Source organism: Staurois parvus, unplaced genomic scaffold (assembly GCF_062004578.1).
Source record: "Staurois parvus isolate SC_StPar_1 unplaced genomic scaffold, SC_StPar_1.0 ptg000574l, whole genome shotgun sequence".
Classification (NCBI taxonomy): Eukaryota; Metazoa; Chordata; class Amphibia; order Anura; family Ranidae; genus Staurois; species Staurois parvus.
In genome coordinates, this window is record NW_028318370.1 from 4,157,713 (window position 1) to 4,175,596 (window position 17,884).

The 17,884-nt window shown below is 43.0% G+C and overlaps 1 protein-coding gene across 1 annotated transcript in view; it reads right to left on the minus strand.

The window, feature by feature from the left end:
• Positions 1-15,109, minus strand: part of LOC149450468 (OX-2 membrane glycoprotein-like) — a 33,362-nt gene extending 18,253 nt beyond the window's left edge. The window contains exons 1-2 of the mRNA XM_089691956.1: positions 15,086-15,109; positions 3,586-3,646 (exon numbers count right to left, since the gene is read on the minus strand). Of these exons, the coding sequence (XP_089548082.1) occupies positions 3,586-3,646; positions 15,086-15,109 (85 nt within the window). The remainder of the gene's footprint in view (positions 1-3,585; positions 3,647-15,085) is intronic.
• Between the last annotated feature and the right edge of the window lie 2,775 nt (positions 15,110-17,884).

The window sequence follows — 17,884 nt, forward strand, 5'->3', positions numbered from 1 at the left end:
TGTTGTTTGTGAGTACAATACCCACTTTTATTGTTTTAATAAATGTTTCTTATGTAATGCACTGGGCCGGTGCGCCTTCTGTTTGTTTTTTCTCTATTTAGTACACTTGGACTTCCTCGGTCCTCTGAGAGCAGCAAGGAGTGCACATTCTAGGACATCCGTGATGTGGCCATAATCTGTGTTGTCTATTCCTAAGCACAGGACTATTTGGGTCTGCTATTTCTTTGATGCGCGCAAAATCCTCTCTTGTATTAAAAGAGGTATAGACTCCAGAGAGAGATATCATTTCCCCCGGTACAAATCATTAGTAATACCTCATCTGGAATATGCAGTCCAGTTTTGGGCACCAATTCACAAAAAGAACATTGGAGAACTGATCTCCATGTATAATACATAAGGGGGGATATGATCTCCATGTATAATACATAAGGGGGGATATGATCTCCATGTATAATACATAAGGGGGGATATGATCTCCATGTATAATACATAAGGGGGGATATGATCACCATGTATAATACATAAGGGGGGATATGATCTCCATGTATAATACATAAGGGGGGATATGATCTCCATGTATAATACATAAGGGGGATATGATCTCCATGTATAATACATAAGGGGGGATATGATCACCATGTATAATACATAAGGGGGGATATGATCACCATGTATAATACATAAGGGGGATATGATCTCCATGTATAATACATAAGGGGGATATGATCTCCATGTATAATACATAAGGGGGGATATGATCTCCATGTATAATAAGGGGGGATATGATCTCCATGTATAATACATAAGTGGGGATATGATCACCATGTATAATACATAAGGGGGATATGATCACCATGTATAATACATAAGGGGGGATATGATCTCCATGTATGAATACATCAGTGGTTCATATAGTGAACTCGGTGTAGAGCTATTCACCCTGAGGTCATCACAGAGGACAAGGGGGCACTCTTTATGTTTGGAGGAAAAATCATTTAATCTCCAAATACAGAAAGGTTTCTTCACAGTAAGAGCTGTGAAAATGTGGAATAGACTCAATCAAAAGTTGGTTCTAGCCAGCTCAGTGGATTGCTTCAAAAAAGTCCGGGATTCTTTCTTAGATACACAGAATATAACTGGATATAACATTTATAGGTAAAGTTGATCCAGGGAATATCCTATTGCCTCTCGGGGGATCAGGAAGGACGTTTTTCCCAGCAGGAACAAATTGGATCATGCTTTGCTGGGTTTTTTGCCTTCCTCTGGATCAACTGTGGGTGTAGGATTATAACTTTTTTTTTTCTATGGTTGAACTGGATGGACTTTTGTTTTTTTTCATCCAGACTAACTATGTAACTGTGACCACTGTGACTGACTATCACAGTGGTCACAGGTCACATGGTCGGGAGCCAATAAATAGAACACCTTCATATACAGAATCCTATACCCACAGCTGATCCAGAGGAAGGCAAAAAAAAAAATCATGCAATTTGTTCCAGCAGGGGACTAAAAAGGAAAAAAGGGGAAAAATATTTTTAAAAAGGGGAGGAAGGGGTTAATTAGGCCTAATTAGTGGTAACTAGGCATTTATAATGGGTGACATCTTTTACTTTCCTTACTTTACTAAGGTTGCTTTAATGGATGTCATGTGCTGATCAAAGCATAAATTTCAAAGCAAAAAAATTTCACTCGTCCTTCGTCAGCATTTCCAAATCACATGTATTGCTTAGGGTGAAAAACAAAAAAAACTCCTTTTTCTAGGAATGAAAACACATGAACTCACTCATGGCTAGCAGAAGCAATATGGGTTCATTTTAATGGGTAACATGGCCGCTGTCCTTCTTGCGCTGCTTGTGTGTGCGGCGCTGTGAACGGCTGCATGTACAGTTGGAGTGCTAAGTGGGAAGCGGAGACTCCTACCAGGCTCCATAGGTCCCGGCGACACAGCGGGCACACATAGAATGGGAGTGTGGCAGTGCGGCCAGGGGACAGATTCAAAAGGAAGCTCAGGGAATGAAAATTATTTCCAGAAGAGGAAAAAAAAAAGCAAATGCATATAAGTTAAGTTATTATTATCTGACTTATGAAAAATGACTTTACTATCACTTTATCTCCTTCTTCCCCTTCTTTCCTTAGCTATTTTTTAGCTATTTTTTAATTCTAGTGCCTTTTAAAAAGGATTCAATCAGATTAAAATTTTCACTTTTGATTTGTTTTTATTAATTATTACAGTCTACTTTTCTAGATCAATATTCTCAGCTAAGATTCCTCCAATGGTTGTTAGGGGTTCCTTGAGGTGTGGCTCATTGACCTCTCACCTGATGGTGTCTGCATAGTTCCAGGTCTAATGCCACTTGGCAGATCCAGCGGCATGACACCAATAATCTTTTCTATGGAATTCTAACCACCAATGTGAAGGGGGGCATTCTTCCCCTTTCAATGTAACGGATATTCTTCCCATTGACCACCAATGTAAGGAACATTTTTCCCATTGACCACCAATGTAAGGAACATTCTTCCCACTGAACACCAATGTAAGGGGGGCATTCTTCCCATGGACCACTAATGTAAGGGACATTCTTCCCACTGAACACCGATGTAAGGGGGGCACTCTTCCCACTGACCACCACTGTAAGGGACATTCTTCCCATTGACCAGCAATGTAAGTGACATTCTTCCCACTGAACACCAATGTAAGGAGGGCATTCTTCCCACTGGCCACCAATGTAAGAGACATTCTTCCCACTAAACACCAATGTAAGGGGGGCATTCTTCCCAATGACCACCAATGTAAGGGACATTATTTCTATTGACCACCAAGGTAAGGGACATTCTTCCCACTGACCACCAATGTAAAGGGAGTATTCTTCCCACTGGCCACCAATGTAAGGGACATTCTTCCCAATGACCACCAATGTAAGGGGGGCATTCTTCCCTCTTGCCACCAATGTAAGGGACATTCTTCCCATTGACCACCAATGTAAGGGACATTCTTCCCAATGACCACCAATGTAAGAAACATTCTTCCCACTGACCATCATGAGACATTCTTCCCACTGACTCTGATTAATTTTTGCTGGGGTTCCCTGTGACCTGAAAACTATATCAAGGGTTCCTCCATGATAAGAAGGTTGAGATAGGCTGCTCTAGATGGAAGATCAAAAGTTGTATTCAATAATGTAAGGAGTACTAGATAATAGAAACCTGATTATGTTTTAACACGCTCATTATGTCACACCCGTTTTAACAATGTTGTAACATCTCCCCCACCCCATTTGCTTGCCCAAAAGGTGACAACCCTAGACCTAGCGGATAGTGGCTGTCATTTCTGTACCCTGTGCCAGCCCCACCACAGTAAGTGGCATTGCCTTTATTGCCAAGTGACCTTGCCCAAGATTGCATTACAGTTCCCTATATAATATTTTAGCAATTGTAAATCTCACCATCATGTAAATGGAATACCTACAGCGCAATGGATCTCCTATATAACAAATATTGCAGTTAACATGTACTGTGTTCCCACATTAAAAACATTTTAACATTTTTTGCATTTTCTTTTCTGCATTTTTTTGTTTAAAATCTCACCATCAACTGCCGCCGTTATACAGATATAACTTAGAAAACAAGCAAAGATAAAACGTCCCTCCTGTAAGAAAAAAAAACAAAAGTGTAAATACAACATGAAACTAAAGAACAACAAGCCAATTTCACTCTATTGACATTAGAACTTTTTTTCTGCATGTTACTAAATTCCTCAATCTCTCTGCTTTGATATTTTCTGTGTTTTGGTTCTCTGAAAAAAAAAAAGAAACTAGACCAGCAAAAGCAAATAAAAATAAATAAAAAACATAAGTGGCTAAATAGTTAGCACTTTCGCCTGGCAGTTAGGGTCGTTGGTTCAAATCCCAACCACGGCACCACCTGCCTGGAGTTTGCATGCCTGTGCCTGCGTGGGTTTCCGCCGGGTACTCTGGTTTCCTCCCACACTCCAAAGACATGCTGGTAGGTGAATTGGCTCCTGTCTAAATTGGCCCTAGAATGTGTATGAATGTATGTTAGGGACCAGGGGCGGACTGACAACTCATGGGGCCCCCGGGCAATAGGGGATCATGGGGCCCCTGTGTCCTTTCCCAAACTCAAAAAAGCCTATGAAAAAGGTACCAGGGGCATCTCATGGGGCTCCCTACTGACCCCGGGCCCTCGGGCAGTGCCCGAGTTTCTAAATGGTCAGTCCGCCCCTGTTAGGGACTTTAGATTGTACACCCCTTGAGGGTTAGGGACTGGAATGTACAATATATATGTAAAGCACGGCATAAATTGACGGCGCTGTATAAGTACCTATAATAATAAATAATGAGGAAGGCTCAGTTCACATTGCCACGATTTAGGATCTGACTTGTGAGACAAGTCGCGTGACATGTGAAATCCCATGTTAGTCAATGAGAGCTGTCTTAATTAGCTCTACTGAAGCCGCTCCGACTTTAGAAAAGGTTCCTATACTACTTTAAGGTGACTTCTATCCGACTTGTGCCCATAGACTTTAATGGAAGTCGCCTCCAAGTTGGATCCTCATCGAAATTGATGTGATTTGGATCCGCATTACAGGAAGATTACCCAGGCATTCCTTGAAAGTCGCTTCACAGTTGTATCAAAGTCACATCAAAGTAGTATTCAAGTTGCCAGGAAGTCGCCTAGCAAGGTCACACTGTAATTCGCACAACTTTGAGGTCGCAGTAGTGTGAACCCGAGACTAAGCGAGTAAAGAAATGAAATCATACAAAAATCTTGTGGTTTCCTTTCATTTCCCCAAAATAGATAAAGCTCGGATTTTCACACGGCTGCAAAATGCAAAGTAAGACGTTACAGTCCCGTGGTGCAATGCTTCCTAAAAAGTCAATCAAAATGTCACTTGGTGTTGCAAGATGCTTGCAGGTGCCATTAGTTGCTCACCTCATCGCAGGCTATCCCTTCAGTCTATCATGAATGCTGCCACCGCCAGACTCATCCAACTTACCAACCGTTCTGTATCTGCCACCCCTCTCTGCCAATCCCTCCACTGGCCTCCACTCAGTGTCCTCCACCCTTCTCTGCCAATCCCTCCACTGGCCTCCACTCAGTGTCCTCCACCCTTCTCTGCCAATCCCTCCACTGGCCTCCACTCAGTGTCCTCCACCCCTCTCTGCCAATCCCTCCACTGGCCTCCACTCAGTGTCCTCCACCCCTCTCTGCCAATCCCTCCACTGGCCTCCGCTCAGTGTCCTCCACCCCTCTCTGCCAATCCCTCCACTGGCCTCCACTCAGTGTCCTCCACCCCTCTCTGCCAATCCCTCCACTGGCCTCCACTCAGTGTCCTCCACCCCTCTCTGCCAATCCCTCCACTGGCCTCCACTCAGTGTCCTCCACCCCTCTCTACCAATCCCTCCACTGGCCTCCACTCAGTGTCCTTCACCCCTCTCTGCCAATCCCTCCACTGGCCTCCACTCAGTGTCCTCCACCCCTCTCTACCAATCCCTCCACTGGCCTCCACTCAGTGTCCTTCACCCTTCTCTGTCAATCCCTCCACTGGCCTCCACTCAGTGTCCTCCACCCCTCTCTGCCAATCCCTCCACTGGCCTCCACTCAGTGTCCTCCACCCCTCTCTGCCAATCCCTCCACTGGCCTCCACTCAGTGTCCTCCACGCTTCTCTGCCAATCCCTCCACTGGCCTCCGCTCAGTGTCCTCCACCCCTCTCTGCCAATCCCTCCACTGGCCTCCACTCAGTGTCCTCCACCCCTCTCTGCCAATCCCTCCACTGGCCTCCGCTCAGTGTCCTCCACCCCTCTCTGCCAATCCCTCCACTGGCCTCCACTCAGTGTCCTCCACCCCTCTCTGCCAATCCCTCCACTGGCCTCCACTCAGTGTCCTCCACCCCTCTCTGCCAATCCCTCCACTGGCCTCCACTCAGTGTCCTCCACCCCTCTCTACCAATCCCTCCACTGGCCTCCACTCAGTGTCCTTCACCCTTCTCTGTCAATCGCTCCACTGGCCTCCACTCAGTGTCCTCCACCCCTCTCTGCCAATCCCTCCACTGGCCTCCACTCAGTGTCCTCCACCCCTCTCTGCCAATCCCTCCACTGGCCTCCACTCAGTGTCCTCCACCCCTCTCTGCCAATCCCTCCACTGGCCTCCACTCAGTGTCCTCCACCCCTCTCTACCAATCCCTCCACTGGCCTCCACTCAGTGTCCTTCACCCTTCTCTGTCAATCGCTCCACTGGCCTCCACTCAGTGTCCTCCACCCCTCTCTGCCAATCCCTCCACTGGCCTCCACTCAGTGTCCTCCACCCCTCTCTGCCAATCCCTCCACTGGCCTCCACTCAGTGTCCTCCACCCCTCTCTGCCAATCCCTCCACTGGCCTCCACTCAGTGTCCTCCACCCCTCTCTGCCAATCCCTCCACTGGCCTCCACTCAGTGTCCTCCACCCTTCTCTGCCAATCCCTCCACTGGCCTCCGCTCAGTGTCCTCCACCCCTCTCTGCCAATCCCTCCACTGGCCTCCACTCAGTGTCCTCCACCCCTCTCTGCCAATCCCTCCACTGGCCTCCACTCAGTGTCCTCCACCCCTCTCTGCCAATCCCTCCACTGGCCTCCACTCAGTGTCCTCCACCCCTCTCTACCAATCCCTCCACTGGCCTCCACTCAGTGTCCTTCACCCTTCTCTGTCAATCGCTCCACTGGCCTCCACTCAGTGTCCTCCACCCCTCTCTGCCAATCCCTCCACTGGCCTCCACTCAGTGTCATCCACCCCTCTCTGCCAATCCCTCCACTGGCCTCCACTCAGTGTCATCCACCCCTCTCTGCCAATCCCTCCACTGACCTCCACTCAGTGTTCTCCACCCTTCTCTGCCAATCCCTCCACTGACCTCCACTCAGTTTCCTCCACCCCTCTCTGCCAATCCCTCCACTGACCTCCACTCAGTGTCCTCCATCCCTCTCTGCCAATCTCTCCACTGGCCTCCACTCAGTGTCCTCCACCCCTCTCTGCCAATCCCTCCACTGGCCTCCACTCAGTGTCCTCCACCCCTCTCTGCCAATCCCTCCACTGGCTTCCCATTGCCCAACGAATAAAATTCACAACATTAACAATAACATATAAAGCTATTTATAACTCTGCCCCAAATGACATCACCTATCTTGTCTCCAAATATCACCCAAACCGTCCTCTCCGCTCCTCGCACGACCTCCTGCTCTCTAGCTTCCATGTCTCCTCCTCCCATGCTTGTCTCCAGGACTTCTCCAGAGCTTCACCCATCCTCTGGAACTCTCTACCCCAATCTATCAGACTATTGCCTACTCTTCCCACTTTTAGGCGATCTCTGAAAACCTGTTTCTTCAGGGAAGCCTATCCTGCCTTCAGCTAATAACCGAATCTTCTATTTCTCCTATCAGTCCATGCCCCATAGTTATTACCTTTTGTACCACAAGCCCGTCCCTCTTAGATTGTAAGCTCCCAGGATCAGGGCCCTCCTAACCCTCTTGTATTGAACTGTATTGTTGCTGTATTGTCTCCCTTTATATTGTAAAGCGCTGAGCAAACTGTTGAAGCTATATAAATCCTGTATAATAATAATAGTTGTTAAAGTCACCCCAAATGTATCAAATGTACAAATGCAGCACATTTACCACAGTGCCTTGCAGTATGGTGCGTTTTTTTTTTTTTTGCAAAAGTGGTGCCTGCACTATTGATTACACGTTCCCGTGTGTTGGGCAGACCATGGAAATGAATGGGTGGTCAAAACTGGAAGACGCTCAAACGTGTGCATTCTAGTGTGAACCACCTCTGAGGAAGGAAGGGTCCGGAGATAGGTGGATTCTCTACAAACCAAAGAAAACATACATCAAGGCAAGCCTTGTTCAAAAAAATGCACACAGATTACCAAATGAACCCGTCATAGGGAGATAAATGAGGGATATCGGTCACAAATAAAGAAAAAAATAAATACAAAATGATACTGCATTTATTTCTGAAAATGCTCTTCAAGGTGACATTGGGTCTCCAAACGATGGCCCATGGGCCAAATCTGGCCCACTGCAAGTTGTTATCCTGCCCTCTGATGTAAGAGGGGACTCCAATGAAGACCTTAAAGCAAAAAAAGAATTCTGATGGGGATTCTGATGTAAGGTGGATCACTGAGGGTCAAGTTTCTTGCAATGTCTTTGCTTTGTTTTACTAAAGCTTTTTCTTTTGTTCTAAATCAGGGGTCTCCAAACTTTCTAAGCACAGGGCCAGTTTACTGTCCTTCAGACTTTAGGGGGGGGGGGGGGGGCTACTGTGACCATTGGGAGTACAAATTGATCCGGAGTCAGTGGGAGTAAACAACACATTGTTGGTGTCAGTGGCAGGAATAGTGTCCTATCGTTGGTGTCAGTTGAGGGAATAGTTGGTGTCAATTAAAGGAATAGTACCCCATCATTAGAGTCTGGGGGAAGAATAATGCCCCATCATTGGTGTCAGTGGCAGGAATAATGTCCCATCACTGGTGTCAGTGGCAGGAATAATGTCCCATCATTGGTGTCAGTGGAAAGAGTATTACACAATCACTGGTGTCAGTAGGAAGAATAATGCCCCATCATTTGCGTCAGTGGGAGGAATAGTGCCCCTTTGTGGGTATCAATGGGAGGAATAGTGCCTCATTATTGGTAACAGTGGGAGGAATAGTGCCCCATCATTGGTATCAGTGGGAGGAATAGTGCCCCATCATTGGTAACAGTGGGAGGAATAGTGCCCCATCATTGGTATCAGTGGGAGGAATAGTGCCCCATCATTGGTATCAGTGGAAGGTATAGTGCCCCATCATTGGTGTCAGTGGGAGGAATAGTGCCCCATCATTGGTATCAGTGGGAGGAATAGTGCCCCATCATTGGTATCAGTGGGAGGAATAGTGCCTCATTATTGGTAACAGTGGGAGGAATAGTGCCCCATCATTTTTGACATTGCGAGGAATAATGCCCCATCATTGGTGTCATTGGGTCATTGGGAGGAATAATGCCCCATCATTGGTATCAGTGGGAGAAATAGTGCCCCCATTATTGGTGTCAGTGGGAGGAATAGTATCCCTTCGTGGGTATCAATGGCAGGAATAGTGCCTCTTTATTGGCGTCATTGCAATGTCTTTGCTTTGTTTTACTGAAGCTTTTTCTTTTGTTCTAAATCAGGGGTCACCAAACTTTCTAAGCAAAGGGCCAGTTTACTGCCCTTCAGACTTTGGGGGGAGGGGGGAGGGGGGAGGCCTACTGTGACCATTGGGAGTACAAATTGAGTTAGTGGGAGTAAACAACACATTGTTGGTGTCAGTGGCAGGAATAGTGTCCTATTGTTGGCGTCAGTGGGGAAAATAGTATCCTATCGTTGGTGTCAGTTTGGTGTCAGTTGAGGGAATAGTTGGTGTCAATTAAAGGAATAGTGCCCCATCATTGGAGTCTGGGGGAAGAATAATGTCCCATCATTGGTGTCAGCGGCAGGAATAATATCCCATCATTGGTGTCAGTGGAAGGAGTAGTACACAATCACTGGTGTCAGTAGGCGGAACAGTGCTCCATCATTTGTGTGAGTGGGAGGAATAGTGTCCCTTCGTGGGTATCAATGGGAGGAATAGTGCCTCATTATTGGTATCAGTGGGAGGAATAGTGCCTTATCAGTGGTAACATTGTGAGGAATAATGCCCCATCATTGGTGTCATTGAGAGGAATAGTGCCCCATCATTGCTATCAGTGGGAGGAATAGTGCCCCATCATTGGTATCAGTGGAAGGAATAGTGCCCCATCATTGGTGTCAGTGGGAGGAATAGTGCCCCATCATTGGTATCAGTGGGAGGAATAATGCCCCATCATTGGTGTCATTGAGAGGAATAGTGCCCCATCATTGGTGTCAGTGGGAGGAATAGTGTCCTTTTGTGGGTATCAACGGGAGGAATAGTGCCTCTTTATTGGCATAATTGGGAGGAATAGTGCCCCATCATTGGCATCAGTGGGAGGAATAGTGCCCCTTCGCTGGTGTCAGTGGGAGGAATAGTGCCCCATCGCTGGTGTCAGTGGGAGGAATAGTGCCCCATCATTGGTGTCAGTGGGAGGAATAGTGTCTTGTATCAGTGGGAGGAAAAGTGCCCCAAGGGCAGGGTAAAGGCAAACAAAGGGCTGCATCTGGCCCCCGGGCCGCAGTTTGAAGACAACTATTCTAAATCATACTGCATGTACAATGAGACTTATAGATGGGACTAATTTATATCCAAAAGCCAACAGATTAAGCTGAAACTTGAATTTTTCTAAGCAGCGAGCTGTGGTGTGTCCCGGGACTATTTCCTTGGAGAGAGATTCCCTTCAGTTAAGGTGGAAAATATCTCATAAAAAATAAAAATACATCATCACAGTAGACAAAATAGTCATTGGGGCCGAGGTTTATTCCAGCTGTTAATAGTTAATGACTTTCCTACAGGAAACAGGTCATTGTAAGCAAGTTCCCTGACTTCTCTATGACACCGTCACATGTTAAACTGTGTTCAGAAATGATATACAAGTATATTTCGTTTACTATATACAGTGTCTGTAGCTCTTCCTTACAGGAATATCCTGAAAACTTGTAGGAAATAAGACATATAACTGTTATTAAATCAGCCAAGTTCCTGCTACAACAATCCAAATACAGCATGTTGGGAAATTCATCGTCACCAGCTCAGTTCTGTAGTTATTGGCAATAATAACAATACTACTATTACTACTACTACCAGGGGCGGACTGACAACTCATGGGGCCCCCGGGCAATAGGGGATCATGGGGTCCCTGCAGGGGCGGACTGACAACTCATGGGGCCCCCGGGCAATAGGGGATCATGGGGCCCCTGTGTCCTTGCCCAAACTCAAAAAAGCCTATGAAAAAGGTACCAGGGGCATCTCATGGGACCCCCTACTGACCCTGGGCCCTCGGGCAGTGCCTGAGTTTCCAAATGGTCAGTCCGCCCCTGACTACTACTACTACTACTACTACTACTACTACTAATCATAATAATTATAATACTCAGAGTATAAAAGATGCGGCGCTAAATACAAATAGTTATAAACAATATTAAAAAGTGTCTAATAACCACAGTGCCAATATAGTCGATGCTAATATATGGTGAGCATATATCAAGTGACTAGTGTGATCGCATGTATTCCGTCACTAACAAAGTGACACGCAGTGCAAAATAGCAGTCTTAGTGAAAACGTGGGAGATGAAAATCCCTCTCCATCAGAGTGCTTCTTCCAAGCTGTGATAATGAAAAAGTGAAGGCTGTGCACTCCCCAGATGCACAGTGTAACTGCGCATTTAGAGACAAATTTCTCTACTGGATCCGCTGATGATTCCTAAAGATATGGATCTGGTCTGGTCAGGTATTCCTCACCCCGCTTAATACTGCTGGTAATCCTTGGTCTCTCCTTTAACTGGCTCTCTGGGTAATGAGTGGCTCACCAAGGGCCAAAAGAAAAAAATGAGGCCAATAGCGTAATACCGTTTAGGGAATAAATTTATAGGATGCAGTATGGTATGAGGAAAAAATAACAACACTGACCATGAGGTGGATATAAAGATGGCCGCCGGGACCTCCGTGGTGCTGGCGGTGTGACGTCACGACACTGTAGCTCCTTCCCTGAGGGAATTACGCTATTGGCCTCCTTTTTTCTTTTGGCCCTTGGTGAGCCACTCATTACCCAGAGAGCCAATTAAAGGAGAGACCAAGGATTACCAGCAGTATTAACCTCCCTGGAGGTATTCCCGAGTGTAGCTCGGGGTAAAATTTCTATACCAAGAGCGGTAACCCCGAGCTACACTCGGGCTTACCATGCAGCGTTGCTCAGGGAGTCCCTGCAGCGCTTACCTTGTCCTTCGCTCCCGCGATGTGTCCCCTGCAGCGTCCCCGGCCATCTCCTCCGGCCGATGCCGGCATCCGGCTTCCGTGTTCCGGTCCCTGTGACGACGGGACGGAGGCAAATTTGAAATTTTTAAAAAATTTCATTATTTTAAAAATGATTATTATATAGTAAAACATTGCTGTTTCAATGCATTTCACATACATTTTGTCCCGAGTGCTTTGTCCTGTGCCCTGCCTGCATTTTGACTGTTCTTTCTGCCTGGAAACTTAGAAATGTCCATGGCGCCCAAAAAGTGTCCCTTTAGGTCAAAAGCAGTTTTAGACCGGCTAGAGAACAGCGATAGTAAATCAGAACCACTTGCAGAATTGAGTTATAATGATTCGTGGGGGAAATTCGTCATCAGACACTGATGACGATTTTGCGACTTTGCTCAGCGATGTGCGAATTTGCCTCTGTATTTCAAATTTCAGTGTTTTTGGTTTGATTATATTATTGAATTAAATTTATTATTATTATATTATTATTTTTTATAATTATTAATTAAATTATAATTTATGATTTCGTGTTTCAAGTTTTATCATATCCGGAATGTTTACTAGACTCTTGTTCGGACAGATTTCAGTGAGTTATTCCAAAAAATTACAGCCTACAATAAAAAAACTACATATTTCCATGCAAAAAACATGGTACCGCTTTCAGCACCAAAAATCGGAAATAATCATACCGCTAGGGAGGTTAAGCGGGGTGAGGAATACCTGACCAGACCAGATCCATATCTTTAGGAATCATCAGCGGATCCAGTAGAGAAATTTGTCTCTAAATGCGCAGTTACACTGTGCATCTGGGGAGTGCACAGCCTTCACTTTTTCATTATCACAGCTTGGAAGAAGCACTCTGATGGAGAGGGATTTTCATCTCCCACGTTTTCACTAAGACTGCTATTTTGCACTGCGTGTCACTTTGTTAGTGACGGAATACATGCGATCACACTAGTCACTTGATATATGCTCACCATATATTAGCATCGACTATATTGGCACTGTGGTTATTAGGCACCTTTTAATATTGTTTATAACTATTTGTATTTAGCGCCGCATCTTTTATACTCTGAGTTTTGCAAGGTTTTTGGTATCCTTTTTGATGCTGTGGCTGCTTCTTTGCTTTTAGCGCTCACTATGTTTATTAGAAATCTGATATAATAATAATACTGCTACTACTACTAATATTAATACTAATAAAGAAAATAATACTGATAATAATAAAACTACTACTCTACTACTACCATTAATAATAATAATTATAACAACACTATTACCACTACTGCTGCTAAAAATAATAATATATTGTTTATTTGTATATTATTGTTAGTAGTAGTAGTAATAGTAGTATTTTATTGATGTTATTTATTTATTTATTAAATAGTAATAATAATAGATAATAATGGTTTATACTAATCTCTTTCTGGCACTTTACAGAGTAATGTAATAACAGCATTACAATACATCCATATATTTCATTTGACGGTAATTGTGATTTGGATACAGTTATATAACTCTGAGTTACATATACTTTAAGGACTGGCAGCCAGGTTGAAGAACAACAATTTACAGGATCATACTGTAGCTATTATTATTATTTATTCCAGGTACTTATATAGCGCCATTAATTTACGCAGCACTTTACATATATATTGTACATTCACATCAGTCCCTAACCCTCAAGGGGCGTACAATCTAAGGTCCCTAACTCACATTCATACATACACATACTAGGGACAATTTAGACAGGAGCCAATTAACCTACCAGCATGTCTTTTGGAGTGTGGGAGGAAGCTGGAGTACCTGGAGGAAACCCAGGCAGGCACAGGGAGAACATGTAAACTCCAGGCAGGTGGTGCCATGGTTGGGATTCGAACCAGTGACCACTAGGGTAAAAAAATCCATCACCTAGGCATGCAGACTGCTACTACACATATTTGTGAAAGAATGGGTCGCTCTCAGGAGCTCAGTGACTCCAAGCGTGGTCCCGTGATAGGTTGTCACCTGTGCAATAAGTCCATCCATGACATTTCTTTGCTACTAAATATTCCACGCTCAACTGTTAGTGGGATTATAACAAAGTGGAAGCGACTGGGAACAACAGCAACTCAGCCACCAAGTGGTAGGCCACGTAAAATAACAGAGTGGGGTCAGTGCATGTGGAAGCGCACAGTGCGCAGAAGTCACCAACTGTCTGCAGAGTCAATAGCTAAAGTCCTCCAAACTTGGTGTGGCCTTCAGATTAGCACAACAACAGTGTGTAGAGAGCTTCATGGAATGGGTTTCCATGGCCGAGCAGCTGCATCCAAGCCTTACATCACCAAGTGCAATGCAAAGCGTCGGATGCCGTGGTGTAAAGCATGCCACCACTGGACTCTAGCACAGTAGAGACGTGTTCTCTGGAGTGAAGTTTTCTCTGGAGTGTTGGGCTTGGCCCCTTAGTTCAAGTGAGGGGAACCCTTAAGGCGTAAGCATACCAAGACATTCTGGACAATTTCATGCTCCCAACTTTGTGGGAAGAGTTTGGGGATGGCTCCTTCCTGTTCCAACATGACTGCGCACCAGTGCACAAAGCAAGGTCCATAAAGACATGGATGAGCCAGTTTGGGGTGGAGGAACTTGACTGGCCTGCACAGAGTCCTGACCTCAACCCCATAGAACACCTTTGGGATGAATTAGAGCAAAAACTGTGAGAGCCAGGCCTCCTCCCCTGACATCAGTGCCTGACCTCACAGATGTCCTTCTGGAAGAATGGTCAAACCTTCCCATAGACACCCTCCTAAACCTTGTGGACGGCCTTCCCAGAAGAGTTGAAGCTGTTATAGCTGCAAAGGGCGGGGCCAACTCAATATTGAACCCTACGGACTAAGACTGGGATGCCATTTAAGTTCACGTGCGTGGAAAGGCAGGCAGAACAATACTTTTGGCAATATAGTGTATGTGTATCTGCATTTACCTGTGCATGTGTGTGTTAGTATTTCCCAAGTTTTCTACGCTTGGTAAATACATTGTATGCATTACTCATATATTTGTTCCATTGCCATGAATTGTCAATCCATTCTAAATGAATGGGCAGCCTTAACGTAGCACATATTTCATCAAATACCGTACCTCATGGAACTCGCAGGTGTGAACAGGCCCCAGATCGCTGACAACTGCTTACTGGCAGTAAGCTCATTTCCACCATGGTGAATATATTGTTGTGAGATGATGGACAACAAGTAGTTAAATCTCTAAACAGCAAAGAGATTGAATCACTGAGATATCCCTAGAGCCTTCCTCACTGGGAGCAGGGAGATTTGATATCTCCAACTGGGAGGAAAAATAATGCATCCCTTAGATGAAAATGGTATAAACACAATACAAATAAAAATATAAATAAGACAATAAAAATATTAAAAATGGTAAAGAATTTTAGTGACTGGAAGTCAGGTTAGCAACCCAACAATTTACAGAATCGTAGGTCAGTTATATTATTGTATCCAAATCACAATTATTGTCAAATTAAATTTATGAATGTATTGTTATGCTGTTATTACATTACTTTGTACAATGCCAAAGCAGATTAGGGATCATTAAGACAAAATATTATACTAATATTATACTAACAATAATCATTATAATAGCAATAATAAATAACAATAAAAACACTAATACATAACAATAAAATAATAAAATATTATTATTATTTGTATTGTTGTCGATATTATTATATACATTTTTTGAATAATAATATTCAAATAATAATAACAATAACATGATAAATTAATAAAGTATTATTTTTGGTGATATTATTATTATAATTATTTGTATTGATGTTAATATTATTTCATTCATTTTTTAAATAATAATATAATAATAATAGATGATAATAAAAATAAAATAATAACTGTTCACAAAGGATAAATCCATCTAAATCACATCTTTTGATTATGGATAGATGATGATGCATTAAATCATCCCTGAAATTTTGGGTTCTCCAGTGGCAGAACACACACACCACCACTGTCATATAGTCTCACCCCCTTGCTGCAATCTACCTAATGTAAGAGTAAGAAGCAGGGGCGGACTGACAACTCATGGGGCCCCGGGCAATAGGGGATCATGGGGCCCCTGTGTCCTTGCCCAAACTCAAAAAAGCCTATGAAAAAGGTACCAGGGGCATCTCATGGGGCCCCTTACAGACCCCGGGCCCTTGGGCAGTGCCCGAGTTTCCGAATGGTAAGAAGTTCCTCCTAGCCATTAAGGTAGATGGATCTGGAAGGGTTCCCTCCACCTGTATCTAGCAGGAGATTCCACTTGCTAGCATCCATTAGCACTGAGCAGGCTTGGTTTTATGTACTAACATGTATACTACTATGTATATTTGTACATAACAGGCATATTTATCAATATTACAATGACAATGAAGACATAGCAACTTCTCTGTATTTATAAAGCTGTGCACTCCTCCCCATTTATGAATCCGAAGAGATTTCCCTTCAATATCAAACAGTGGTGTTATCTCGATTATAATGCATACATTTAATGCAGTGGACTCCATTGCAGCTCAGAAATACACAAATTTGAAATACTTGTTTAAAAAAAAAAAAAAAAACACAATAAAACCCCTTACCCGTCAGTACTAACTGTTAAATAAGAATCTTCATTACACCAAAAAAATTATTTTATTATTATACAGGATTTATATAGCACCAACAGTTTGCTCAGCACTCTACAATATACTGGGAGACAGTACAGCAACAATACAGTTCAATACAAGAGGGATAGGAGGGCCCTGATCCTGGGAGCTTACAATCTAAGAGGTATTTCATAGTTTGTCATTTTTGTTTTCTATTAGATCGTAAGCTCCTATGAGAGTGACCTTCTTACTCCTGTTGTATTTTATTGTATTGTAACTGCACTTTCTCCCTCTAAGATTGTAAAGCGCTGTGCAAACTGTTGGCATTATATAAATCCTGAAGAATAATAATAATAATACTATTTCATAGTTTGTTATTTTTTTATTTTCAATCAATATCATTTTTTATTATCATTTTTTTTCTACAGCATTCTTTTGGAGGAATGACACCTTAAAATCTCAAATCCCAAATGCAGTAAAAATGTAAATATCATAAAATAACAATTTTGATGGTAAAAATGCTAGACTGTTGTATTTTATTGTATTGTAACTGCACTTTCTCCCTTTAAGTTTGTAAAGCTCTGTGCAAACTTGGCATTATATAAATCCTGAAGAATAATAATAATAATAATATTAATAATAATACTATTTCATAGTTTGTCATTTTTTTTTATTTTCAATCAATATTATTTTTATTATTTTTTTTTTTCTACAACATTTTCTTGGAGGAATAACACCTTAAAATCTCAAATCCCAAATGCGGTAAAAATGTAAAAATCATAAAATAACAATTTTGATGGTAAAAATGCTAGACTGTTGTATTTTATTGTATTGTAACTGTACTTTCTCCCTTTAAGATTGTACAGCGCTGTGCAAACTGTTGGCATTCTATAAATCCTGAATAATAATAATACTATTTCATAGTTTGTCATTTTTTTATTTTCAATCAATATTATTTTTTATTATTATTTTTTTTTCTACAGCATTCTCTTGGAGGAATGGCACCTTAAAATCTCAAATCCCAAATGCAGTAAAAATCATAAAATAACAATTTTGATGGTAAAAATGCTGGACTGTTGTATTTTATTGTATTGTAACTGCGCTTTCTCCCTTTAAGATTGTAAATCTCAGTGCAAACTGTTGGCATTCTATAAATCCTGAATAATAATAATAATACTATTTCATAGTTTGTCATTTTTGTATTTTCAATCAATATTTTTTATTATTTTTTTTTTTTCTACAGCATTTTCTTGGAGGAATAACACCTTAAAATCTCAAATCCCAAATGCGGTAAAAATCATAAAATAACAATTTTGATGGTACAAATGCTGGACTACGGAT